Source organism: Lepidochelys kempii, chromosome 24, assembly GCF_965140285.1.
Source record: "Lepidochelys kempii isolate rLepKem1 chromosome 24, rLepKem1.hap1, whole genome shotgun sequence".
Classification (NCBI taxonomy): domain Eukaryota; kingdom Metazoa; phylum Chordata; order Testudines; family Cheloniidae; genus Lepidochelys; species Lepidochelys kempii.
In genome coordinates this window covers 11,262,179-11,289,292 of record NC_136403.1, presented here as the reverse complement: position 1 = coordinate 11,289,292, position 27,114 = coordinate 11,262,179, and the positions used below count along the sequence as shown (strand labels likewise).

The window sequence follows — 27,114 nt, the reverse complement described above, 5'->3', positions numbered from 1 at the left end:
AACTGTTCAGGAAGGACAGGCAGGGCAGAAAAGGTGGGGGAGTTGCATTCTATGTAAGAGAGCAGTATGACTGCTCAGAGCTCAAGTATGAAACTGCAGGAAAAACCTGAGAGTCTCTGGATTAAGTTTAGAAGCGTGAGCAACAAGGGTGATGTCGTGGTGGGAGTCTGCTATAGACCACCGGACCAGGGGGATGAGGTGGACGAGGCTTTCTTCAGGCAACTAACAAAAGTTACTAGATCTCAGGCTCTGGTTCTCATGGGGGGGGGCTTCAATCACCCCGATATCTGCTGAGAGAGCAATACAGCGGTGCACAGACAATCCAGGAAGTTTTTGGAAAGTGTAGGGGACAATTTCCTGGTGCAAGTGCTGGAGGAACCAACTAGGGGCAGGGCTCTTCTTGACCAGCTGTTCACAAACCGGGAAGAATTAGTAGGGGAAGCAAAAGTGGATGGGAACCTGGGAGGCAGTGACCATGAGATGGTCGAGTTCAGGATCCTGACACAAGGAAGAAAGGAGAGCAACAGAGTACAGACCCTGGTCTTCAGAAAAGCAGACTTTGACTCCCTCAGGGAACCGATGGGCAGGATCCCCTGGGATGCTAATATGAGGGGGAAAGGAATCCAGGAAAGCTGGCTGTATTTTAAAGAAGACTTTTTGAGGGTGCAGCAACAAACCATCCCAGTGGGCAGAAAGAATAGCAAATATGTCAGGCGACCAGCTTGGCTTTACAGACAAATCTTTGGTGAGCTTAAACACAAAAAGGAAGCTTACAAGAAGTGGAAACTTGGACAGATGACAAGGGAGGAGTATAAAAGTATTGCTCGAGCATGCAGGGGTGTAATCAGGAAGGCCAAAGCACAACTGGAGTTGCAGATAGCAAAGGATATGAAGGGTAACAAGAAGGGTTTCTCCAGGTATGTTAGCAACAAGAAGGTCAGGGAAAGTGTGGGATCCTTACTGAATTGGGGAGGCAACCTAGTAACAGATAATGTGGAGAAAGCTGAAGTACTCAATGTTTTTTTGCCTCCATCTTCACAGACGAGATCAGCTCCCAAACTGCTGAACTGGGCATCCCAGTATGGGGAGGAGGTGAGCAGCCCTCAGTAGTGAAAGAACAGGTTAAGGACTATTTAGAGAAGCTGGACATGCACAAGTCCGTGGGTCCAGATCTAATGCATCCAAGAGTGCTGAGGGAGTTGGCTGATGTGATTGCAGAGTCATTGGCCATTATCTTTGAAAACTTGTGGCGATCGGATTGTCCCGGACAATAGGAAAAAGGCAAATATAGTGCCCATCTTTAAAAAAGGGAAGAATGAGAATCCAGGGAACTACAGACTGGTCAGCCTCACCTCAGTCCCTGGAAAAATCATGGAGCAGGTCCTCAAGAAATCCATTTTGAAGCACTTGGAGGAGAGGAAGGTGATCAGGAACAGTCAACATGGATTCACCAAGGGCAAGTCATGCCTGACCAACCTGATTGCCTTCTATGATGAGATAACTGGCTCTGTGGATATGGGGAAAGCACTGGACGTGATATACCTTGACTTTAGCAAAGCTTTTGATTCATTTTCCACAGTATTCTTGCCAGCAAGTTAAAAAAGTATGGTCTGGATGAATGGACTATAAGGTGGATAGAAAGCTGGCTAGATTGTCGAGCTCAATGGGTAGTGATCAATGGCTCCATGTCTAATTGGCAGCCAGTATCAAGCAGAGTGCCCCAGGGGTCAGTCCTTGGGCCAGTTTTATTCAATATCTTCATTAATGATCTGGATGATGGGATGGATTGCACCCTCAGCAAGTTTGCGGATGACAATAAGCTGGGGGAGAGGAAGATAAGCTGGAGGGTAAGGATAGGGTCCAGAGTAACCCAGACAAATTAGAGGATCAGGACAAAAGAAATATGATGGGGTTCAACAAGGACAAGTGCAGAGTCCTGCACTTAGGACGGAAGAATCCCATGCACCGCTACAGACTAGGGACCGACTGGCTAAGCGGCAGTTCTGCAGAAAAGGACCTGGGGATTACGGTGGACGAGAAGCTGGATATGAGTCAACAGTGTGCCCTTGTTGCCAAGAAGGCTAATGGCATATTGGCTGCATTAGTAGGAGCATTGACAGCAGATCGAGGGAAGTGATTATTCCCATCTATTCAGCACTGGTGAGGCCACAACTGGAGTATTGCATTCAGTTTTGGGGCCTCCACTATAGAAAAGATGTGGAAAAATTGGAGAGAGTCCAGCGGAGGGCAACGAAAATTATTAGGGGGCTGGGGCACATGACTTATGTGGAAAGGCTGGGGGAACTGGGCTTATTTAATCTGCCGAAAAGAAGAGTGAGGGGGGACTTGATAGCAGCTTTCAGCTACCTGAAGGGGGATTCCAAAGAGGATGGAGCTCAGCTGTTTTCAGTGGTGGCAGATGACAGAAGAAGGAGCAATGGTCTCAAGTTGCAGTGGGAGAGTGTGATGGGTTGGATCACAGAAACCCCCTTGGGGCTGTCAACTGATGTGCCAAGACTACTTCTGCCCCTGCTTTCCCTACCCTCCCAGATTGGAACCCTGCCTGGCTTGAGCCAGACCCGCTAGCCTGCTGCAAACCCAGATCCAGGTCTGAACCATGTCCCCTAACAGCTGTAGGCTTAAACTGAAAGCAGCTTAAGAAGTGTTCCTGTCTTTAACACTCAGACGCCCAACTCCCAATGGGGTCCAAACTCCAAATAAATCCGTTTTACCCTGTATACAGCTTATACAGGGTAAACTCATAAATTGTTTGCCCTCCATAACACTGATAGAGAGGTATGCACAGCTGTTTGCCCCCCCACCTGCCCTGGTATTAATACATACTCTGGGTTAATTAATAAGTAAAAAGTGATTTTATTAAATACAGAAAGTAGGATTTAAGTGGTTCCAAGTAGTAACAGACAGAACAAAGTGAATTACCAAGCAAAATAAAATAGAACATGCAAGTCTATGTCTATTTCTAAGAGAACAGGTAAAACCTCACCCTCAGAGGAGTTCCAGTAAGCTTCCTTTTACAGGCTAGTCTCCTTCTAGTCTGGGTCTAGCAATAACTCACACCCCCTGTAGTTACTGTCCTTTGTTCCAGTTTCTTTCAGGTATCCTTGGGGGTGGAGAGGCTATCTCTTTAGCCAGCTGAAGACCAAATGGAGGGGTCTCCCACAGGCTTAAACAGACTTTCTCTTGTAGGTGGAGACCCGCTCCTCTCTCCTATGCAAAGTCCAGCTCCAAGATGGAGTTTTGGAGTCACATGGGCAAGTCACATGTCCATGCATGACTCAGTTTTTACAGGCAGCAGCCATTGCTTACATGCTACCTTGAACGTCCTCAGGTAGACTTCTTATGTGGATTGGAGCCTTCCAAGATCCATTGTGCATTAAGTGCTTCTTGATTGGGCACTTAACTTGCAAATTCCCTTCTAAAGAAGCTGACCAAATGCTTTACTTAGGTTATTTAAAATCAAACAAGTATACAGCCAGTATTCATAACTTCAAATACAACAATGGCACATGCATACAAATAGGATGAATATATTCAGTAGATCATAACCTTTACATAGATATGTTACATGCCATATGTAGCATGAAACATATTCCAGATACATCATATATATATTCATAAGCATATTTTCATAAAGCTTTATGGGGGGGTCTGTCATAGAGAGGTCTAGGTTGGATATTAGGAAACACTATTTCACTAGGAGGGTGGTGAAGCACTGGAATGGTTACCTAGGGAGGTGGTGGAATCTCCTTCCTTAGAGGTTTTTAAGGTCAGGCTTGACAAAGCCCAGGCTGGGATGATTTAGTTGGGGTTGGTCCTGCTTTGAGCAGGGTGTTGGACTAGATGACCTCCTGAGGTCTCTAGCAACCCTAATCTTCTATGATTCTATGATTCTAAAGTCAGCTCCTGAAGTCCTCTTCCTCAGCCCATCACTAGATGTCATGGGAGAGCTCATTCAGATCCTGATTACACCCACATTACTCTGAAGCAATCTGGTGTAAATCAGGAGGAGCTGCACTGGAATCAATAAGATTTGTGGAATTGGTAAAGGTCGAGCAGGGGAAATACATGACACAATGCAGCTTCCATGAGTCGTGCTTTCTCCCACCTCCAGCTGGCAAGCCCACTCATGCCTTCCTGGCAGACAATCACCTGGCCTCAGTTATTCACACCTTCATCACCACTCATCTGATGACAGCAGTGTGATAGACCTGGGCATGAAGCCTTCAGCCCTTAGAAAACTCCAACTAATACAGAACGCCACAGTGCATTTCCTCAAGAACACAGACTACCATGAGCCCATGAGACCCTGCACAGACTCCCCTTAGAAATGTCACAACTGGGGCTTGGGCAGTCAGACCTAGTGGTCACAGCCAAGAGGCAGGAACAGGTCAGGAAAGCAGGATCTGGGTACAAGTCAGCAGAGCAGGGCTCAGGAGCCAGTCAAAAAGGCAGGGTCCGACAAAGCAGCCAGCCAGGAACTAATCCATTTGCACAAACAACTTTCTGTGCCTCCTTCTGGCTTAAATAGTGCAGCTGGACCAATCGGTGTGGCCGGGTGCTTCTCCAATCAGGACACATGTGGGTGGTGCCTCTCGTGGGCCAGGGTTCCATTAGCCACTCAGCCCACAAGTTGCTAACAAGCCATGGGGCGGCAGCTGGGGGCAAAGGTTGTTTGGGGACCTATGCACCCTGGTTCAGGACCTGTAGTGCCTCACCAGAACAGGTGCAAGGTCACAGCCCTGTTTTTTGGGACGCTCAGTGGTGTAAAGGAAAATGAATTAGCAGGTCTCTAACCAATCTAGGTGTTAGATTCGACTCTAGGATCCCACAAACTTCTAAACTCTGAGTCCAATTTATACAAGCATCCTTTATTAGTCAACAGAAATACAGCTCGAGCTGGGTGCCTCAGGAGAGGGACTCCGCCCCTCAGAAATTGCAAGCATTTATACCCTTTTCAGTTGGTAACACCGCCCTTGCCCATGTTCAAAGTCCAATCCCCTAATTTGAGTAGGGGTCTCTGTCCTTTCCTATTGGACAGTTTTGTTGCTGAGTGGACTGTCCGTTGCCGGGTACCAGATGTACTCCTGAAGACAATTAGTTCTTCTTTTTGCATTTCTCCCTTATCTCCAGTGATAACGGGCAGTCTCAACTGGTTTTGCAGCTGCTTCTTCAGCATTTCTCTCAGGTCAGCCTGACCTTGGCCTAAGGCTTCAACTACTTTAATCGCTGATGCTAAGTTAGTAACTTATGCTAAGTTATAAGAACAAACTTATTCAACATTTATATAAAATAGCATATAAGCACTTTTCTATAACAGTGGCCTGGGCCAAGGCACCTAAAAGAGCCTAAAGCTCCAGCCGGGGGGCTGTGATTGACAGCTCTGCTTCTCAGGTCCATAGAACCATAGGGTTAGAAGGGACCACAAGGGTCATCTAGTCAAGATGCAGGATTTGTTGTGTTTAAACCATCCCAGACAGATGGCTCCAGCCTCCTTTTGAAAACCTCCAGTGGAGGAGATTCCACAACCTCCCGAGGCATCTGTTCCATTGTCCTACTGTTCTTACTGTCCAATGGAGTTCTCCGCCAGCAGGGAAAGCTCATCTGTGCTGGAGACAGGGCTTCCTCAGGGGCCACTCCCAGACTGTGGAGCAAACTCCCCCAGGAATTATGGACTCACCACTTCCTGCTCCCAGTGCCAGCAGTATGGCTCTGCCTGGTCTGCTCTGAAAGAAACAGGACCTTTAAAAACAGCCCCTCCCCTGAAATCTCTCCCAAAGCACCCCCTCCCTGGCATGCAGAGTTCTCCCTCTAGGAAGCCAGGATCATGTTACTTAATGCCCGGCTGGAAGGCGCCCAGATATTTGGGTCATGGAAGAACCATTCAATAGGACAGAGTTCACCAAGGTCCTAGGTCTGCCATGGTGCTTTGGTCTCATCACTAGCAGTGTGAATCGTGCACTCATGGGCCACTGGCGTCTTCTCTGGAAACATTTTGGCCTGTACTGTGCTCCTCCCCAGCCAATGCAGCCTCCATGTGGCCTGGTACCTGCAAGGCACAGTCTGGCCCTATCCTGCCTCCTCTGAGGGGCCAGCTACTGCTCTGGTGTTGCATGAGACCAGAATCTCCAGCCTCTGTCTTGGGCCCATTAACTGCTCCTGAGAAGTACAGGCTGAGCACAGCCTCTCACTTCTGCTTTGAGTTGCGGGTTTGAGTGATGACAGAGAAGAGGGGATTTCCTGTGGGAAAATCAGGCAATCCCATTGCCAGACATCAACAAGAGCTTTCATTTTCTCCAGAAAAAGCACCCTAGCAGGCTCTGGATTAGCGAGATGGTGGCTTGGCTGGTGCTGGCTCTGTTCCTGCACAAAGGTAAGAGTTCTCACCCCTCCTCACCCTGCTGTTACTTACTGCGGTCTCTGCAGGCTGACCTTTAACCAGTGAGTGGATGGAGAGCTGACTCTCAGCCAGTCCCTGATGCTAACTCAGCCACAGGGCTCACCGCAGATATGAGCATCACTGGAACACGTCAGACCTGTGTGTTTATCAGGGAGTGAGAGGAGCAGCTCCTTTCACCCATGGGAGCAGCCAGCAGTGTCTCAGGGCAGCTGGGTGAGCCACATGAACACATATGCCAGTGCAGATTCACTTGGATCTCCATGGGTTGCTACAGATTCAGGGCTAGTTGTAATTTTTATTGTGTATTATTTGTATTACCATAGTGCTTAGCAGCCCCAGCCAACGACCAGAACTCTGGTGCTAGGCACTGTGCACAGAACAAAAGGACAGTCCCTGCCCCAAGAAGCTGACAAAATATATTAGAGAGACAAGGGGATGAGGTAATCTCTTTTATTAAACCAATTTCTGTGGTGAGAGAGACAAACTTTCTACTTTACACAAAGCTCTTCTTCAGATCTAGGAACTGTACTCAGAGTGTCACAGCTAAACACAACCTGGAACAGATTGTTTAGCATAAGTAGTTAGCACATTTCAAGAGACCATTCAAGGTGAAGTGGCCCATTAACACCTCTCCAGTCATAGGGGGAGAAGGAAAAAAAAAGCTGGGGAGGGGGCTAGTGAGTTACAGATTGTTGTAATGAGTCACAAATCCAGTATCTCTGTTGAGTTCATGATTTTCAGTGTCTAGCAAAGTTATGAATTGAAGTTCCCAGGCTTGTCTTTTGAAGGTGTTTTGCAGGCTTCCTTTGAGGCTGAGGACTGAGAGATCAGATATGCAGTGATCACTTTGTGAAGTATTTTTGCCTTCTATCATTTTTCTGGGTGAGTTCATTGGAGAGTGTAGTGATTGTCTTGTTTCACCCACATAGTAGTTACTGAGGCATTTAGTGCACTGGATTAGGTACACCATTTGTTTTAAGTATCAGAAGGGTAGCTGTATTAGTCTGTATCCACAAAAACAACGAGGAGTCTGGTGGCCCCTTAAAGTCTAACATGTTTATTTGGGCATAAGCTTTCATGGGTAAAAAACCCACTTCTTCAGATGCATGGAGTGAAAATTACAGATACAGGCATAAATATATATTGGCACATGAAGAGAAGGGAGTTACCTTACAAGTGGAGAACCAGTGTTGAAGGCCAATTCAGTTAGGGGGGATGTGGTCCACCCCCAATAATTGATGAGGAGGTGTCAATACCAAGAGAGGGAAAATTGCTTTTCTAGTGAGCCAGCCACTCCCAGTCCCTATTCAAGCCCAGATTGATGGTGTTAAGTTTGAAAATGAATTGTAGCTCAGCAGTTTCTCTTTTAAGTCTGTTTTTGAAGCTTTTTGTTGAAGTATGGCTACTTTTAAATCTGTTATTGAGTGGCCAGGGAGATTGAAGTGTTCTCCTACTATCATTTGTTTTGATAGTCATGTGTAGGGACCCATGGAAGGGGTCTTTAAAGGTGTGTTGTGGGGGGTGTTGATCATTGTAGCAGTGGAGCAATGTCTGCAGGTTTTGCATCTGTTGTTCTGGCAGGGTCTGGTGTCACTCTGAGTTGGTGGGTCCTGGTCTGTGGGGAGCTTGTTTCTGATGATGAGCTTGGTAAGGCTGTGGGGGGGTGGGGTGGGGTGGGGTGGGGGGAGGTGCTTCAAGGCCCAAAGAGGGGGCTCAGGAAAAATTTCTTTCAGGATGGGACACCCGTTGAGTATGGGTCGTACTAGTTTGATGATCCCCCATATGGGTTCCCATGTGGTGTGATAGGTGACAACTAGAGGTGTGTGGTTGGAGGGGGTTTTATTTCTGTATTGAAGCAGGTTCTCTTGGGGTATTTGGGTGGCCCATTCCATAATAGATCTACTTCTCTGGTGGAGTGTCCTTTTTTGTTGAAGGAAGTTTTAAGTGTGTTAAGGTGTGTATCCTGGATTTTCTCCTTGGAGCATATCCTGTGGTATCTGAGGGCTTGGCTATAGAGAACAGATTTCTTGGTGTATTTGGGGTAGTTATTGGATCTGTGAAGGTAGGTGCGGTGATCCATGGGTGTCTTGTATACAGTTGTCTGTAGGGTTCCACTGTTGAAGCTGATTGTGGTGGCCAGGAAGCTGATGCTGGTGAGGAAGTGTTCTGGAGAGAGTTTATCCTTGTGGAAATGTCAAATTCTGTTTGTGTGGGGGCCTGGATCTTCTTTTTATTGGGAGTCTCAATCTGCAGCATTTAACTTTAGAAGGATATGTCAGTTAAATATCTGACTTCAGCATAATTCCTTGTTGCTACATCACAGGCTGCATCTAGAGCAAGCCAGGGGCTGCTCTGTTGGTTCCTGTCTCACCATAGTAACGGCCACGCTGCTTCCAACTGCTGGAACATTCGCTCTTAACTGGCAACCTGCACAGGATTTTTTAAATGGGGCTTGTGCTCTTTTTAGATTCTTTGTGATGGAGAAAGAGCAGAGAGGTGTGGGACAGGTGGACGGTTTAGAGGCAGGGATGGGGGAGGGTGATTCAAAGTTTGTTGTTTGATGGTTCCTTTTTGCCTTAGGAAAGTCTGGTCTTGTTTTTGCCTGGAGGCCCCTGGGCATCTGTGAGCTTCCCAGTGGGTGCCTGCCAGGAGAAAGGCCCTAGGACTCCTGTGACATGGATGCCTTTGGTCCTGGCAGCCTCACCTTCCCAGGGCACTGCAGATGGGAAGCCTGTAGGCAGGGGAAGAGGGAGCTTGGGAAGGTGACACCAGAGGCAGGGATGGGAGAGGCTGTGGGGACTCTGCACTGGCCACCATGTCAGACTCAGCCATGGAGATGCCAAAGATGCCCAGGGGAGCAAGGAGAAGGCTGCCCTGGGTGTCGGGAGAGGAGAACCACTGTGGCCTCAGATATGCTGCTTCTATCCCAGCTCCTCCCATGACCCTAACATGAAGGCATCTGCCTGTTGCCTCGTTCCAGCCCCACCGGCCACAGCCCGTGCCACCGTGAAGGTGACAGGAGTGGTGGGGAGAGCAGTGTTGCTGGGAGCCGACATCCCCCTGGGGTTCCAAGTCAGGGATGCCATCTGGAGGTACCTAGCGCCGGCAGAAGAGCTAGTGGCCACCTACTTCAGGGGCTCAGCGGAGACCCTGTACCAATCCCGTTTCTATGGGCGGAGCTGGCTCCACAGTAACCTCACCCTGGAGATCAGTCAGGTGGAACTGGGAGATAGCGGCACCTTCTCAGCCCTGCTGGTGAACACACGAGGACAGACGGAGACGCGCATGCTGCACCTGGCAGTCTACGGTACGCCGGGTTGGGCTCCTGTTTCCTTGCCACTTAAGCGCAGGAGGGTGATGTGTTTGGAGCTAGGCCAAATTCTCCATGGACGAACACTCTGTGCAGTTTTCAGAGTAACAGCCGTGTTAGTCTGTATCCGCAAAAAGAAAAGAAGGACTTGTGACACCTTAGAGACTAACAGTCTCACCTGAACCAGCAGGGAACAACCCGCTGCCTGGCGCCAGCCCTGTCCCCGCAGGCTGCCAGGCCCAGCAGCTGACTCTGACAGAGGCCCCCTGAGGGAGCTGGGGCAGCTGTGCTGAGCTTCCAGGCAGGCAGTCCCGGGACAGGGCACCCACCCTACCCAGACTCCTTGGGTATTTTATGTTCTAATACGAAGCTCTGGGGGCAAATGTCCTGCTGGCCTGGCGAAGGGGATTAGCCTGTGGTGTGAGGCCTGGTCCAGCCTCTGCTGCAGAGGGTATAACTCGGCGACTCCCCAGGTTACAAGGCCAGAAGGGATCGTCTAGTCCGCCCTCCACTCCCTGCATTACTATGGAAGGCGAGCGCCGTTGCCATCACGGGGCACGTCAGCTGGGCATCCAGAGCCAGCCTGCCCTGGGAGGTGACTGCGTGTCCCATCGCCCTCATTCTGGGCACCCAATGGACATGTCCCAGAGGGCAGGGACAGGGGAGCACTGCCCTTTTGCTAACCAGGAAATGCTGTCACAGGCACAAGGCAGCATGTAGGGAACTTGGGGCTGTGACTTCCCCCTTGCCTTTATTTCTGCTCTTACAAAGCAACTACCAGGCTGGCACCACAGCCCTTTGGCTCTGGATGACGAGGGACCCTGTGAGATCGGCAATAGATGAAGTTGGCCACACAGGCTGTCACAGCCTCCTACACCCCCCCTCCCCCCCCACACACATACACTTGGGGCTACTAGGACTGAAGTTTGAAAGCCCTGCCCAGTGGGAGAGCAGCACCAAACCCCCAGACAGAGCCCGATATTTCTAGGGGTAGATCTGGTGAGTGAGTGCAAATGGATGTATTCATACACTAATACCAGGTGTGCTGGTGCAGCGGGTGGTCCCGCAGGGAGGTGGGGTTTGAGTATCCAGCCAGGGGGAGATTACTGGCTTTGACCCCTCTGCTGTCCTGTCTGCTCTGTGTCCAGAAGTGGTTTCCCAGCTGACACTGCAGGTGTTCACATCAGAGAGCAGCCGCAGTGGCTCTGCGAGGGTCTGCGAGGTGTTCCTGACCTGTGTGGCGGCCACTGGCACCAACGTAACCTACAGCTGGGGCAGGACGGATGGCAAGGTGCTGAGCATGGACAATCACTCTCTCTTTGAGGCTGGCCTGGTCCTATGGGCTAAGCTGGGCCCCTCGGATAGGCAGGTATCCTATACCTGTACTGCAGCCAATGCTGTCAGTTGGGAATCAGCTACCATCGCACCCTGGGAACACTGCCAGAGGGAAACAGGTATGTCATGTTTCACCCATCTCCCATGCCCAGCCCAGTGCCTAGCCACTTGGCATGAGCCAATGGCCCAGCTGTCTGCAGCCACAAGACAGTGCCTGGGAGATGGATTTTGTGGGAGGGCATTTACTTTTGATAGCAGATTTGCTACCATGTGAAGGTGGATGAGGTGGAGAGGGAGTCACGGTCCCTGGTGAATCTTCACTGAGGATTATCACCCAGAGAGTCTAAAACTACAGGCATATCCAGGGTGTTCTGAATGATCCAAGCCCTGGTCAGACCCCCACATGGGTTCAAGCTGTGGAAGCATCTGCAGCACTGGAGGAGGGCTCTCGGTTACCTGCACAATGGCTGAGTTTAAAGGTTGGGAGTTGGCAGCCCAGGTCACTCAGCCCCTCAGTGCCACAGCTGATACAAGGGAATGCACGAGTAATGGCCACACTGTGCTCTCATTTACATGGTTGTCAATCCAGAGTCACTCCAATTCAGTCATTGGCCTCACTCTGCATTTTCACCAGTGTAGCTGAGAGTAGACTTTGGCCTGGACTGTTGCAAACACAGGACAAGAAGATCCATGGAAGGGTGAGGAAATTCCACAAATCTAAAGAAGCTGCAAGAAATCCTCCCCGCTCTGGATTGCAGAGGAACTTCAGCTTCCCCCGCATTTCCTGCTGCCTCAGCTCACTCTTGGCACCGTCGGGAGGTGGAGGGCAGCGGGGGTGTTTGGAGAATGCTTTTCCTCTGGCTTTTCCTGCAGCTGCTTTTAGCCGGGTTCTGTGACTTTCCTGGCAGAACAGCAGGAAGGCTGTGGATCCGGGGGGGGGGGGGGGGCTGGGAATGCAGGCTAAAGAGTAGACAGGCTAAAGTTCTGGGCAGTCTGAATTTCCCTGTGACTCTCCTCCCCCACTCTGTCATGGTCTGTTGGCTCATGGAGTGTGAGAAGCTTTCATGGTGCAGCAGGTGGCTGGAATTCCTCTTCCCAATGCCTGGCGCCAGCACAGCTACAGAGCCTGTGCGTACTTGGCTGGAGTTCCCTGCCCAGAAGAGCCCACGGCACTCATGACATCTTCCTCTTCCCTGCTCAGGTGCGGAAGATGCCGTGCACGACTATAGAAACATCCTGCTCATTGCTCTGCCCCTCTCTGTCCTGGTCCTGGCAGTGGTTGTCTTCGGGCTCCTTCTCTCTCGGAAGCGCTCAGGTAGGAGCTGTCTATCACAAGAATCACTGTTCACTGGCTTTGCTCTGCCAAGTACTGAAGAGCCCTCTTGTGAGCTGTATACACCTGCAGGAGAGGGACGCAATGCCAGGAGAATGCAGGGGGATGGGCACTCTGATACCACAGGGATGGGCATGGTGCAAATCCCCAGGCAGATGGATAGGAAGGGAGGGAGGTGCAGGGTGTCACAGTGTTGCTCTGTCCTTGTCTCCCACATAGAAACCAGCTGCTGCCAGTGGGGGCAGGTTTCCAGAGACAACATGAAAGCTCGGCGCTCAGTCCCCATTAGCCTTCGGTGCATTTGGAAATCTCCCCCTTAGGAAATAAAAGTGGGAACTTCCCACCCCCACCCTCCAGCAGCTCAGGGGTTGTGACACAAACAGGGAATCTGATTTTCATAGTTCTGTGCACAGGGAGCTTCCCCTCTTCGCTCAGGTGGAGTCTGATGCCACAAAGCCAGCATGAAGGGCCTTCTACCACCAGACTGGATTGTGGCCTCCACAGCCTTCCCAGCCTGTCCGGCCAGGTGCCAAGCCATGGCCCCAAACCTCCTCCCCATAAGGTGCTGGCATTAGACTGCCAGGCCAGTCCCACCCAGTGGCTCCACTGGAAGGCAGGGACTGGCTGCACCATAGTCCCTGTGAGAGAGCTGCAGGAGTGGCTTCCAGCCGCCTTCAGACAACGACCTGTAGCTGTGGTGGAATGGCCATTTGGAGACATTCCTGCTGGTTCCCCATGACAACTCAACTCGCGGCTGGAACAAAGCTACAAGGGCTGTTTGTCTGCTGGGGCTGCTGACTTCCTTGCTGAAGCCAAAAGGGAGCACAGAGAGAATGCCAGTGCTGTCTGATTGAATCTCCATTAGCTCAGTTGTGAGCCCCGCAGGGTCAGCTCAGCCAGTTAGGTAATTGAGCCAAGTCCCATGATGGTTGGGTCTTTTGCCTGTGACCTTAAAACCTGTCCTATCTGCATAGACATTGTGCGTCCCATGACTCTGCTATTGTTGGAGTTTTCCCTGTGATCTTGACGCTCTGCTGCGCTGGGTGTCTGCTGCCTCCCAGCTCCCCAGACACTGCCACATGTCACCAGCAGTGCACGTCTTTAGCCTGTGAGGCTTGGTGAGGTGCTACAGAAATGCAAAGGTGTGCTTGCCCCTCGGGTGTGTGTGTGTGTGTGTGTGTGTGAATAGTCACTGGGCAGAGAACAAATATATTTAATACACACCCCTTCCCGAAAGCTCTGCAACTTCTGGGAATGACATTTGTTCCCCCCTTCCTTAGGGAAGCAAAGAACGAAATTGCTGTTGGATGCCTCGGAGCCTGCCGCGGCCCCTGTCTAGGAATTGACACTGTGTACAGAGCAGAGGCATGTCCTTTTGGGAGAGCAGCCCTCCTTTCTCTTCGTCGCTGGCATGGAAGAAAGCTCACAGGGTTTGCTTGACCCACATTCTCTTTTCTTCTGGAGAATTTCTCAGGGGGCTGGCAGCTTCCATTGCCCCGGGGACAGCTGGGTGACTGTGAAAGTCACTGTGGGTCAGGATCCCAGCACAGACTTGCTTTCGGCCACAGAAGCATTAATCAGCCCTCAGAGCAGTCGCTCACCCTTTGCACCGTGTTTCTCTCCCAGTTCCCCAGACCCCCACATTAAAAACCATGCAGACATTTTTACTGAATTTGCTTGTTTCTGTCTATAATTTTCATCAACATTGCTGAATAGTCCTGACTAGTAGTCCTCTGCTAGTTAACATTTTATCGGTGACCTCACAGAAAACAGAAAATCATTACTGATGAAGTTTGCAGTTGACGGCGGAGGGGTAAATAATGAAGAGGACTGGTCACTGGAGGGTAATATTATAAATGCCAGTCAACATGGTTTATGATAAATAAATCCTGATACCAAAAGGGTTTTGATGTGCTGCCCCTAAACGATTGGCTAAGACAATGACCAGGGTATGAATAAGGATGTGCCATTGAAAAGGCCTGCTGAGTAAAGATGGAGCTGCTGAAAAGACCCTTCAATCTTTCCTTGTCACCACTCTGTAGACAAGTGGCTCACGAAGAGATGTTACATGGGCAAGGTTGTGAAAACCCAATACACAACTATATGGTTGTTGCAACCGATGTCTGAGACCCCAGAACCATGTAATGAGAACCACACAACCATGGTAATGGGTAATGAATGTGATCATGAGGACAGCTCTTGGACTCAGCTGTTGTTTGAGATGCCAAAACCTAATCAGGAGACTCCGAATAATTCCAATGTCAGGGTGCATAGGGCCAAATCACAGCTAAGTTGCAAGTAGAAATATTTAAGGGTAAACAAGAGGTGCCGATGATAGAAACTGGTCACAATCACGCAAATGGCTAGGGAATGTGGCACCCAGTCAAAACTTTGGGGGCTCAAGAGCATCAGCTAAGGAGGCCTCTTGACACACAAGGCAAAGGTTTTAAGCACATAAGAAAGGAAAAATGGTGCCTTATCTGAGTTTCTTCATTAAATCTGTCAGCAGTTGGGCGATGACTCTTCAGAGGTCTTGGAAACTTTGCTCACCGTCCCAGTGAGTACGCCCCTTTAACAAGCACCGTGTATTTGTTTGTGTTTGTGTAAGGGGTGTGCTGATAGGGACCCAAAATTCCCTCAGTGCTGTAGGCGTAGGGCTGTGCTTTGATATGATTTGCAAGAGGTGGAGTCAAGTAGATCTGCGCTGGCCTGGTCATATGCCACCATGCCCCATAATGGGGCGTTCCATAAAAACACACTTCTCACAGTTATTTCCAATTGACATTTTATTTGCAGTTTCTCAGCTGCTGAGAGATTTATAATAAGAAATTCAGGTAAGGCACCATTTTAGTTTTTATAACATGCTTCAAACCTTTACTTTTTGTGTCAAAAGGACACATTAGCTCATTTAGGCCCATTGAAATCAGTGGAAGTTAGGAGCCTAAATACCTTTCTTAGGTTTGCAACCCTCCTGCTTTTGCTGGGAGTCTCCCAAAATTGGGCTTTATCTCCCAGAGACTACTAAAGCCAATCCGGGAGATTTTAGGCTGCTAGAAATCCGGCAGCGCAGCAGGGCTAAGGCAGGCTCCCTACCTGCCCTGGCCCCATGCTGCTCCCGAAAGTGGCCAGCATGTCCCTGCAGCCCCCGCGAGGGGCAGGGGTCTCCGCGTGCTGCCCGTGCCCCAAGTGCCCCCTCCGCAACTCCCATTGGCCAGGAACCTTAGGGGTCCACCAGTATAATCAAGAGAGTCCACGAACATGCCTGCAACCAGAAGTGATGTGGGGTAGGGAGGGGGGATGCGGGATCACATACCCTCCCCAAATTTCTGCTTTCCATTTAGCACTAGCCCCCCTAGTACCTAACAAGTACCCTAAAATAGTTGCAAACAGGACTTGATTGTCAAACTCAACAACTGTAATGAAGAAAGAAGAACATCTAGTGTGAAATGCATCACCTTTGAACCAGTGATTCATTGTAGACCTTCTTGAAACCCTGGAAATATATCCTCTCAAATGTACTTTGCATTCTTTCTGTCTCTTCCTGTGTACTTCTCTTCTTTTTCACATTAAAGTCATTCTGCATCATAATACCAGCGTCCTGGTTTTCCTTTCTGCTCCATGTCTTATTTACAAACTGTGGCCCAGATCCTCAGAATTCCTTAGGCACCTAACTTCTATTGCAGTCACTGTGAGTATGACACCTAAGGCCATGTCTATGCTACAAAGTTAATTTGATTTAAGTTATGTTGATGTACAATCACCACTGTAATTATATCACTGTTTCATGTCCACACTATGTTCCTTGTGTCAGTGGAGCACATCCACAGGAGCAGCTCTTGCATCAACACAGAGAACAGCGCACAGTGGGTAGTTATCCCACTGTGCAACCTGCTACAGGGTGTTTGGGGAAGGGTTTGCAGTGCCTCCTCAGGGCAGGTTCAGTGTCACATGATGCAAGTTTCTCAATCCCATCATTCCATGGGCATCCTACTCGGTTTCCAGCTGCTTTTCAACTGCCCTGTGCAAAATGCTGCTGATACTGTCAAACTAAATCTTAATTCCAGCCTCGTTTCACTCCAAACATTTGTCCATTGTCACAGAGTGTGGGGGACTCCAGGCCCTGCATCCCTCTTCCTGGAATTCACTGAGACCCTCAGCCAGCCAGTAAAACAGAATGTTTATTGGACAACAGGAACACAGTCCAAAACAGAGCTTGTGGGTACAACCAGGATCCCTCAGTCAAGTCCTTCTGGGGGAGCAGAGAGCTTAGACCCCAGCCCTAGGGTTCCCTGCATTCCTCCACCCAGCACCAAACTGAAAACTAAACCCCCCCAGCAGGCTCTCTCCTGCAGCCTCTGTTCACATTCCCGGGCAGAGGTGTCACATCTCCCTCCCCCTCCTGGCTCAGGTGACAGGCTCTCAGATCTCCCATCCCCAGGGCACATTCCCAGGTCAACACTCCCCTCTCCCTGCTGCGTCACATCGTTACATCTCTCCCCCCTTCGAGACTGAACTGACCAGTGACCAGTGACCTGGGGAAGTTCCTGGCCCCCTCTCCGGGACAGCGCATCCGCTATCATGTTGGCACTTCCCTTCACGTGGACCACATCCATGTCATAATCCTGCAGGAGCAGGCTCCACCTCAGGAGTTTGGTGTTGGCTCCTTTCATCTGGTGCAGCCAGGTCAGGGGAGAGTGGTCGGTGTACACGGTGAAGTGTCGCCCAAAGAGATAGGGCTCTAGTTTCTTGAGGGCCCACACCATGGCCAGGTACTCCTTCTCGATGGCTGCATAGTGTTGCTCCGGGGTAGCAACTTCTTCCTCAGGTACACGATGGGGTGTCTCTCCCCCTTTTCATCCTCCTGCATTAACACCGTCCCCAGTCCCGTGTCTGAGGCGTTGGTGAACACCACAAAGGGCTTGTCAAAGTCTGGGTTTGCCAGAACTGGGTCACTGACCAGAGCCTCCTTCAGCGCCCGGAAAGCCTCCTGGCACTGCTTGGTCCAGACCACCTTGTCTGGCTTCCCCTTCTTGCATAGCTCAGTGATGGGGGTGGCTATGGTGCTAAAGTGGGGCACAAATCTTCGGTAGTATCCTGCCATCCCAATAAAGGCTTGGACCTGCTTTTTGGTGTGGGGAGCGGGCCAGTCTCTGATCACCTCCACCTTGGCTGGTTCCAGCTTTAGGCGGCCGCTTCCCACCCGATGGCCCAGGTAAGATACTTCAGCCATCCCCACCTTGCACTTCTCTGCTTTTACAGTCAGCCCAGCCCCCTGAGTCGGTCCAGCAAACCTGGGACACATGATCCTCCCAGGTCTGGCTAAAGACACAGATGTCATCAATATACGCCACGGCAAAACTCTCCATCCCCCTCAGTAGCTTGTCCACCAGGCGCTGGAAGGTGGCCGGCGCTCCCTTGAGGCCAAAAGGCAGGGTCAGGAACTAAAAGAGCCCCAGAGGGGTGATAAAGGCCGATTTCAGCCGGGCATCTGCATCCAGCGGCACTTGCCAGTAGCCCTGTGTAAGGTCCATGGTGGTAAGGTACCGAGCTCCTCCCAACTTGTCTAGGAGCTCGTCAGGCCTGGGCATGGGGTAGGTATCAGATATAGTGATGGCACTGAGCTTCTGATAGTCCACACAGAACTGGACCGACCCGTCCTTTTGGGGGACCAGCACCACTGGCGAGGCCCAAGGGCTGGCAGATGCCTGGATCACCCCCAAAGCCAGCATGTCCCGGACCTCTCTTTCCAGGTCCTGAGCAGTTTTCCCTGTGACTTGGAAGGGGGAGCATCTTATCGGCGGGTGCGACCCTGTCTGCACCTGGTGGACAGCCAGATTAGTGCGTCCAGGCTGGTTGGAAAACAGCTGTCGGTACTGATGCAGCACCCCCCTGACCTCAGCTTGCTGGGCAGGGGTTAGCTGATCCGAGAGGGGAATTGTTTCCAGGGGGGAACCTGCTCTGGTCCCAGGGAATAGATCTACTAAAGGGTCATCTCCCTGCTCTTCCCACTGTCCACACACGGCCAACACCACATTCCCCCTGGTATAATATGGCTTCATCATATTCACATGGTACACCCGGTGGTGGTGCGCCCGGTTAGACAGCTCCACCACATAGTTTACCTTATTGAGCTGCTTGACAACCTTGAAAGGGCCTTCCCAGGCAGCCTGTAGTTTGTTCTTTCTCACAGGGATGAGAGCCATCACCCGATCCCCGGTGGCGTAGGCACGGGCCTGCGCCGTACGGTCATACCAGACCTTCTGCTTCTTCTGGGCTCTGGCCAGATTCTCCCTGGCCAGATTCGTCCTTCTCCTGACATTCCCTCTCCTTCTCCTGATGTTCCCGCTCCTTCTCCTGACATTCCCGCTCCTTCTCCTCCTGCTCATGTTGACGTTGTTTTTCATGATCCTCCAGCTCCCTCATTTTCATCTCCCTCTCCCATTCCAGCCGCATTCACTCCAGGGATGGGGAGCTCCGCTGGGAGGATCCCCTGCTGGCTGCCGGGGTCAGGGTGCCCTCGGTATTCGCTGGGCTTCCCCCAAGCCCTCCCCCAGGAATAGGTAGGAAGGGTCTCGGGATGTCCTCGGCAGCAGTCTGACCCCTCCCAGCCCGGTCAGGCCCCAGGGCCCATGCTGCGTTCGCCGGGCGGCTTCCCTCAGGGACAGGGATCGGGTCATCCAAGTGATCCCTCTCCTCCAACTGGGCAATCAGCTGTTCCTTGGTGGACCTCCCAACGCGCAGCCCCCTCTGCCTGCACAGCTCCACCAGGTCTTTCTTAAGGCGTTTAGCGTACATCTCCCTGCTGGCCACTCGCAGGCCTGGGCAGCTTTCTACGGTTTCCAAGAAAAACCCCTCATGTGCCAGTCCTTCTTGAGGTCACCACCTCTTTGCCAGGGTCAAGCTGCAGACTCCTCCGCCCCTGGGACCGCTCGCTGCAATCCCCCGGGGGACCCTGTTACTGCAAAAGTCCTTCTCTCTGGTCACACACTCCCAGGGGTTAACCGCCCCCTGAAACTGTCTCTCTCTGAATCTTCAGCACGCCTGGTCCCCGTCAATCCCCCTTCGTTTTACTGTTCCCCAGTCACTTACTGCAGGAAGCGCCGTTCACGGGGTGCAGTACATCCCACCGCTGCCACCAGTTGTCACGGAGTGTGGGAGAGTCCAGGCCCTGCACCCCTCTTTCTGGGACTCTCAGCCAGCCAGTAAAACAGAAGGTTTATTGGACAACAGGAACACAGTCCAAAACAGAGCTTGTGGGTACAACCAGGATCCCTCAGTCAAGTCCTTCTGGGGGAGCAGGGAGCTTAGACCCCAGCCCTGGGGTTCCCTGCGTTCCTCCACCCAGCACCAAACTGAAAACTAACCCCCCCCCCAGCAGGCTCCCTCCTGCAGCCTCTGTTCACATTCCTGGGCAGAGGTGTCACCTCCCCCTCCCCCTCCTGGCTCAGGTGACAGGCTCTCAGGTCTCCCATCCCCAGGGCATATTCCCAGGTCAACACTCCCCCCTCCCTGCTGCGTCACATAGTCACATCCACCTCCTCCAGCAACGTGGACCCTTCACCTGTTAAGCACACATTTGCTGAGTGTGCGGTGAAGGTTTCTTGTATGGCACACATTATGATGAATTTTGCCAGTGCAGTGTGTGTGTTACTCTTTCTTTCTTTCGATGGAAACACTTTCTATGGTCATTCTCAGCATCTCACTGATAATTACTAATATCAGTAGTGTGTAACAAGGTTACGGGTTGGTCTTTCTCCTTATCGCTTAGAGGTGATGGGCCAGGGGGGACGACGGGACATGTGGGCTCAAGTACTCCCCCAGATTGGCCTGCTGGGGGCAGGGAGGGAGACTCTCTGGTGGTGGTGGTGAGGGGGGACAGGACATGCCAGCTGGTCCTGGTCTCTCTGGTGGGAGGGGAGGAGGAGATGTCCCAGCTGGTTCCAGTCTCTCTGGTGGGAAGGAAGGGGAGAGACGTCCTGGGTGGTCCCGGTCTCTCTAATGGGAGGGAAGGGGAGAGATGTCGTGGGTGGTCCCAGTCTTCTGGTGGGAGGGAAGGAGGATATGGTCTGGCCAAGGCCTGGTCTGTCTGGTGGGAGGGAAGGGAGGCTTGGCTGCTGGAAGCTCGTCCGTCTGCAGTTGAGGAACATGAGAGAGGAGAGCTCTGGGCTCGGGTTTCCCCACCTCCCCCAGGATGGACTTTGCTGAATGTTCCTAATTTCTGTGCTAACTAGCTCTGCCCTATGCTGTGTTCCCAATAATAACTCGTCTGTGTTACCTGCTGGCTGGGTTCACTGCTGATTGTGGGGGTGGGGTGCATTGCCCCTTTGTGGAGAGGGTTCCCCAGGTGTTCCATCCAGGGGGACTCCCTGGGGGAGCTCATGGCATGGAGCAGGGCACTGAGCGCTCCAAGGTCAGAGCCAGGAGGCTGCCCTAGGCAGAATGAGCCCTGAGGGGTGTCACACTGCAAGAGGGTCCTGCCTGAACCTCATTCAGAGCAGCTCCAGACCACTGAGCCTGTGCTCTGTGACAGAGAGGAGAGGGGGAGAGGTCCTGGCCAGTGTCTGTCACCTGGAGATGAGGAAGAAGCAGCAATTGAAGCCGCCAGAGACCAGCACAACAGAAATGAGAGCAGCGATTCTTCCTGGGGCTTTGGCCCCTAGGAGCTCCCAGATACGGCTCCCCTCTTCCCAGAATCCTGGGCCACCATCTCCTCATGCTGCCTCCTCTGGCCCTGCTGCAGCCGGCCCCACTCTGGGAGGAGAGGCAGTGGCTTGGCGAGGGCATACTTGCATAAAGCAGGAGTCCGCTGAGGAGGAAATTGGGAACGTAGTGTGTGCAACCTGGGCCTTGTCCCCAGGAAAATTCTGGGTGAGCCCCAGCCTCGTTCTGCGTCCTGTGCCAGGAACATTCCTAGGTACACACGCTGCCCATGACGCGTCTCCATGTACAGACCACATGGCATGGAGCACAGAGGGCACCGTTCCCTGGAGCTGAACTTTCCAGGCCCGGGACTCCTCGGAGGGGCTGGCGAATGCACGCTGGAAGTGGGGGTGCTGGAGGCTAACGGTCCCCTGCACGGGAGGCAGCGCTGGTGTCACCAGATTGCTCTGCGGGGGCTGAGCCCAGGGAGGTCTCAGCACTATGCAGGGATGGGGTGGTTCTTTCTTTGTGGGGGTGACTCAGCACGGGCTGCCCTTACCCAGGAGCCAGCATGGTGCTGGGGGAGCTGTGCTCCTGGGAATGCCACCCTTGGGATGAAACCCTGAGCGCCTAGGCCTGGTAGCTCACTTGGCATGATGCAGGAGCCAGAAGCGCCAGCACTATCCAGGGGCAGGGGTGGGGTGGGTTCTGCACATTGTGGAGACAAACTAGGCCAGGGGTTCTCACAAAAAAAAATTTGGTGGCCCTAGAGTGCAGCCACCAACTCTGACAGTTTTTCCTAAAATACCTAATTAACTTTTGCAGACTGAATAATACCAATAATGCAGAGTTGTCTCTATTCTTTCCTGGACCTACACAAAACAGAAACACAAATAAGGTGCATTGCACGTTTTTGTCTTGTTTGTTGTTGCTTTTTTGGTTGCTTTTTTCTTTTTTTCTTTTTTTTTGACTTGCTGGCTAGTAAGTCTGCTGTGAAAAGTGATATTAACATACAAGTACCTCTTTTCACAGCAGCAGACTTACTCAACCCCGGCAAGCCCAGGGACAAATTAAGCCTTGGATGGGAAGGTGGGTAGGGAGACAGTGGGGGCCAGGAGCAATAGGAGGGCTGGAGGCTGGGGATGGCACTCACCACTGCACAGCCAAGGCCTGAGCCCAAAGCCCCACAGCCAGATTCCAGGGCCCAAGCCTGAAGCCCTACGGCTGGGGGAAGGACCCTGCCACTACTCAGCCAAAGCCTGGAGCCAGAGGCAACGGTGGCAGGGGGGTGGGGAGGTAAGCCCAAGGCCAGAGCCCGCTGCTGCATGGCCAGGGAACTGAGCCGAAAGCCCCATGCCCGGGGGATGGGGCCCAGGGATGGAGCCTGGAGATGGAGCCTGAAACCCCATAGCCAGAGCCAGAGGCCCTGTGTCATGGAATCACAGGGCAATGCTCTGGAACTACTCCATATGAAGCCAGCCAGGACTCTGGGGCAGCCTCTTCTTTCTGAGCATACTGTCGCCAGGGCAAGAAGCTCACACAGCTTCAACCTTCCTGGATCTGACCTCGGCGCATTCAGCATCCCCTTCCACACTGTGCACTTCCCACAGTGAGTCCGCCCAGGTGAGGCTCCTGGGGAAGCCAGAGGGCCCTGCACCCCAACTCCGCAGTCAGGAGTGACTCTCAGCCAGCCGGTAAAACAGAAGGTTTATTATTAGACAGGAACACAGTATAGAACAGAACTTGTTAGCACAGAAATCAGTGACTTTCAGTCAAGTCCATCTTGGGGAGTCCTGGGCCAGAAGCCCTGGACTCCCCCTCTTCCAGTCCCCACAAGCAGACTTCCAGCTTCCAGTGACCCAATCTCAGACACCATCATTGCTCCTCCCCCTTCTCTTTGTCTCGCTTCCTGTGCAAAGAGTCACCTGGTCGCATCCCCCTCCTGGGTCTCAGGTTAGGAAGGGCACCAGCCATAGCATATGTGCAGGCAGCTGGAGCAGACTCATCTGCCCCTGAGGTCTCAGCCAAAGTCACACACCCCTATTCCCACCACCGAGTTATTGGTGCAGCACACAGGGAAACTGAGGCACACACAGCATTCATGCAAAACAGTAAAATTCACATAGGCTCAACAGTAAGACTCACATACACCATAACAAGGGAAAATCCCCACTTCGTCACACCCTGTCACCCCAGCGCAGAAGCCCAACTCCACTGCCCCCGGGAAGGTGGGGAACTCACTGGCTCTCGACTTCTCCAGCGTTGGTGTCTCCAGAGGGAGCAGGACCCAACCCCTGCTGGCAGCCCTGGGGGAAGGGCCGCTGCTTCCCCCTTCTCATCACTGCCCAAGAGGCTGTGCCCAGTGGTGAGCTGGAGCCAGTTCGCACTGGTTCGCTAGAACCGGTTGTTAAATTTAGAAGCCTTTTTAGAACCGGTTGTTCTGCGAGGGACAACCGGTTCTAAAAGGGCTTCTAAATTTAATTGGACAAAAGTGGCGCCTTAGGCACCGACTCTACAGTGCTTCAGCCCTGGAGCACCCAAAGGGAAAATTTGGTGGGTGCAGAGCACCCACCGGCAGCTCCCTGCCCCACCCCCGGCCCCAGCTCACCTCTGCTCCGCCTCCTCCCCTGAACGCGCTACCCCGCTCTGCTTCTCCGCCCCCCGGCTTCCCGAGAATCAGCTGTTCGTGCGGGAAGCCGGGGCGGGCTGAGAAGCCGGTGGTGGCTTCGCACTCAGGCCCAGGGAGGCAGAGCGGAGGTGAGCTCGGGCAGGGGCGTGGGGTGTCTCGAGGAGGGCCGCAGCAGGTAACCCAGGGAGGGGGGGTGCGCAGGGGAACCGCTCCTTGCCCCAGCTCACCTCCGCCACCCTCGGCCTGAGCGGGAAGCCGCGGCCTGCTTCTCAGCCCTCCCCGGCTTCCTGCTGAACAGCTGATTCGCTGGAAGCCGGGACAGGGGGTGGAGAAGCAGAGTGGCGTGGTGCGTTCAGGGGCGGAGGTGGAGCGGAGGTGAGCTGGGGCAGGGTGCAGGGCGGGGAGCTGCCGATGGGGGCTCTGCACCCACCAATTTTCCCTGTGGGTGCTCCAGCCCCGGAGCACCCAGGGAGTCGGCACCTAAGGCGACACTTTTGATGTGATCAGTGGGGGGAGCGGCTGCTTCCCCTGCTCCCTCCCAGCTACGCTCCCCCGCCCCTAGGAGCCAGAGGGACCTGCCGGATGCTTCCTGGGAGCTGCCCCAGGTAAGCACTGTGAGGACTCCCCACCTTGCCCCCCGGCAGGTGCCTCTGGCTCTTAGGGGTGGGGTGGGCACCCACTACAGTGGCCCACGAGACCCTCCTGCACGGTTCTGGGGGCAGTCAGGGGACAGGGGAAGAGGGGTGGATGGGGAGGGTCCCAGGGGGTGGGGTGGGCAACGACCCCCTCGTGGGGTGAGGAGGGAACCCGTTGTTAAGATTTTGGCAGCTCATCACTGGCTGTGCCCACAAGAAACACCTGTCCCCACCTGAGAAACGCTGAACTAGGCGATCACGAACTTCATTGCATCTGTCGGCCAAGCTCATTGCCTGCACCAGGTACGTCTTGCAACCCTCCACCCCTTTCCAGGCTCCCTGGGGACTGCTCTGTCATCCGCTCTATTTCAGGGACCTCCTGCAACTTCCCCGTCTCCCCCAAATCAGGCATCTGCGCCCCCATCCGTGCCATGGCTCCCCCATTGCCCTGCTTACCAGTGGCTCTTGTGGCTCTCCTTTTTCTCCCCCATCCACAGTAGCTTTCTTACCCTGCCTCTGCTGGGAAGGGAGGGGCCAACGGCTGGCACCCCCTCTAGCTCTCACTCCCCCATGGCACAGGCTTTGGGGAGAGAGCACACTGGGAGGGAGGAATTAACCCTCCTTTGCTCTCTCCTCCCACTGTCTCTCCCCCCACCCCGCCCTCCCAGCCCCTGGCTGAGCCTCTGCCCCACGGCTGTCAGGAGGAGCTCAGCAGGGAGAACAGGGAGCAGCAGTTTAAGGCTCTTCTGGTTTTCCAGTTTTCACCAAAATTACTCAAGTTCTGCCTGTTGATGCCTAAAACTTTTACCAGAATGGTGGACTGGATTGGCTGGGGTGTGGCTGTCCCGGATCCCCAGCATCTGGGCCACGCCCTAGCTGTCAAACAGTCCCTTGGAGGAGTCTGTCAGTGTGCCAGCCCCTCACGTGGCCCCACTGTTCCTTAGGGGCAGACCCCATAGTCTCAGCGTCTCTGAGATTGAACCTTCGGGCTCCAGCCTGTTCCAGCTCCTGGAAACCTTCAGCAAGAGGGAGACTGAGCCCAGGCTGCTGTTAGACCCTGGGTGGGGGCAGCGGGGACATGGCACCACCTTGAGGAATTTAACGAGTGTGGTGTCATCTTGGGCAGAAGAGCAGATGGTTTCTTGTTCATCGGCTTTTACTTGCTCTTGGCCTTCTGACTCTCGGTTTTCTTGGGCAGCAACATGGCCTGTGTGTTGGGCAGGACACACCCTTGAGCGATGGTAACTTTCCCCAGGAGCTTGTTAAGCTCCTCATCGTTACGAATGGAGAGCTGCAGGTGTCGGGAGATGATCCTGGTTTTCTTGTTACCCCGCGCCGCGTTGCCAGCCAGCTCCAGAATTTCAGCGGGCAGATACTCCAGCACCGTGGCCATGTAGAGCAGGGTGCCAGCCGCACCTGCTCTGTGTAATTGCCTTTGCTGAGCAGCCGGTGCACACGGCCCACCAGGAACTGCAGCCCAGCCCGCGAGGAGCGAGACTTCGCCTTAGCCCACACCTGACCTCCCTGCTTTCCTTGGCCCGACATGATTCATGTTCGCTTCAAACGGCATTCACGCTAACAAAAGTAAATTAGAAATAAGGAGCAGATGGTGCCGTCACCGCCCCGGTGAAGCCAGGCGTTGTTCCCACTGGGTGCGCCCAGCCCAGCTCCTGCTGGATAGGGTCCCCATCTCAAAAGCGTCAACCTCACCTGTGCTAACTACCCATCCTTGGCAGCCTCAGCAGAGCGGCACAGTCAAGCCTTCCCCTCTCTGCCTGGAGCGGGTCCCCCAGGGCAGGCTGGTGAGGGGCATTGGCAGAGGGTGAGGTGGGAGAAGTTTGATCTGCAATCAGTTCCATTCACTGGCAGTGCATCTGTCCACAGGGCTGGTCCAGTCAAGCACCTCCTCTCCCCCCCCCCATCGCCTCTCCCTAGACTGCTGTCCCAGGTACTTTGAGCCTGCAGAGTCCGAACTGTGCTCAGACACTTCGGTCCCTGGATACAGGCTCGGGGCGCACAGCCTCTATTGAGCACGCCATCCTGAGAGCTCTGACCATGCAGCTCCCTGCCCAGCCCCTGGAACAGTGGTTCCCAAACTTTTGAGGGTCACACTCCCCCTGTCCCCATGGTCATTCCCCCCCCCAAGCCCTGCACGAGCCAGTGCCAGACAGGTGTAAGGGGGCTGAGTCTAGGGCTCCAGCTGGGGGTGGGTCTGGGTCTGGAGCCACAATGAAACAATGTGAACAATGAGAAACAATGTGGCATTATGTTTGGGAAACACCACCAACAGGATTCATAACACAACCCATGAGCAAAAAAAACCCACCCCAGGCAAATTGGGGCATGCCCTTTTCCCTTTGGTTCTTGAGTCCAGCAACCCCAAATCACCCAAAGTCCCAAAAGTCCAATGCCCCAAAAGTCTCTGTCCCTGGTCAGGGCAGCCCCAGAGTTCAAAAGTTTATCTGTGGAGCTTTACCTCCCAACCTGGGTGGAAATGGGATGGGGGTAAGAGGCACCTTACATGATCTGAAGCTGACCGCCCCATAGCTCCATAGCAGCACTCCGCTCCACCAGCCGCCCCACGAACTCCTTCGCTCCGCCAGCCGCCCCACGAACTCCTTCGCTTAGCTCCACAAGCAGCTCCTGCCATCCACAAACTGCTCCACCAGCCGGTCCGCAAGGCACTCCAGCCAGCCCGCCAACCGCTCCACAATATAGCTTCAGGCTCCCCCACTACTTAACACAACACTCAGTGATTTCAGCTCTTAGGTGAATTCAGCTTGTAGTAGGGGAGCCCCAGTGCTGGTGCACTGT

General features: G+C 53.0%; 1 protein-coding gene and 1 pseudogene across 1 annotated transcript; one reads left to right on the top strand and one right to left on the bottom strand.

Annotated features, from left to right (window-relative positions):
* Window positions 1-6,326: 6,326 nt before the first annotated feature.
* On the top strand, window positions 6,327-14,050 carry SLAMF8 (SLAM family member 8). The gene is made up of 5 exons (XM_073323081.1): window positions 6,327-6,391; window positions 9,399-9,725; window positions 10,877-11,182; window positions 12,265-12,378; window positions 13,677-14,050. The coding sequence occupies exons 1-5, from the start codon at window positions 6,352-6,354 to the stop codon at window positions 13,733-13,735; spliced, it is 846 nt and encodes a 281-aa protein (XP_073179182.1). The 5' UTR covers window positions 6,327-6,351; the 3' UTR covers window positions 13,736-14,050.
* Window positions 14,051-25,456: 11,406 nt separating this feature from the next.
* On the bottom strand, window positions 25,457-25,845 carry LOC140902503 (histone H2A.J-like; annotated as a pseudogene).
* Between the last annotated feature and the right edge of the window lie 1,269 nt (window positions 25,846-27,114).

Excerpts from the sequence above, each read along its gene's own strand:
- SLAMF8 (XM_073323081.1), top strand. The coding sequence starts at position 6,352 with ATGGTGGCTTGGCTGGTGCTGGCTCTGTTCCTGCACAAAG. Across the intron at positions 6,392-9,398 it reads GGCTCTGTTCCTGCACAAAG|CCCCACCGGCCACAGCCCGT; the intron begins GTAAGAGTTCTC and ends GCCTCGTTCCAG. Across the intron at positions 12,379-13,676 it reads TCTCTCTCGGAAGCGCTCAG|GGAAGCAAAGAACGAAATTG; the intron begins GTAGGAGCTGTC and ends CCCCTTCCTTAG.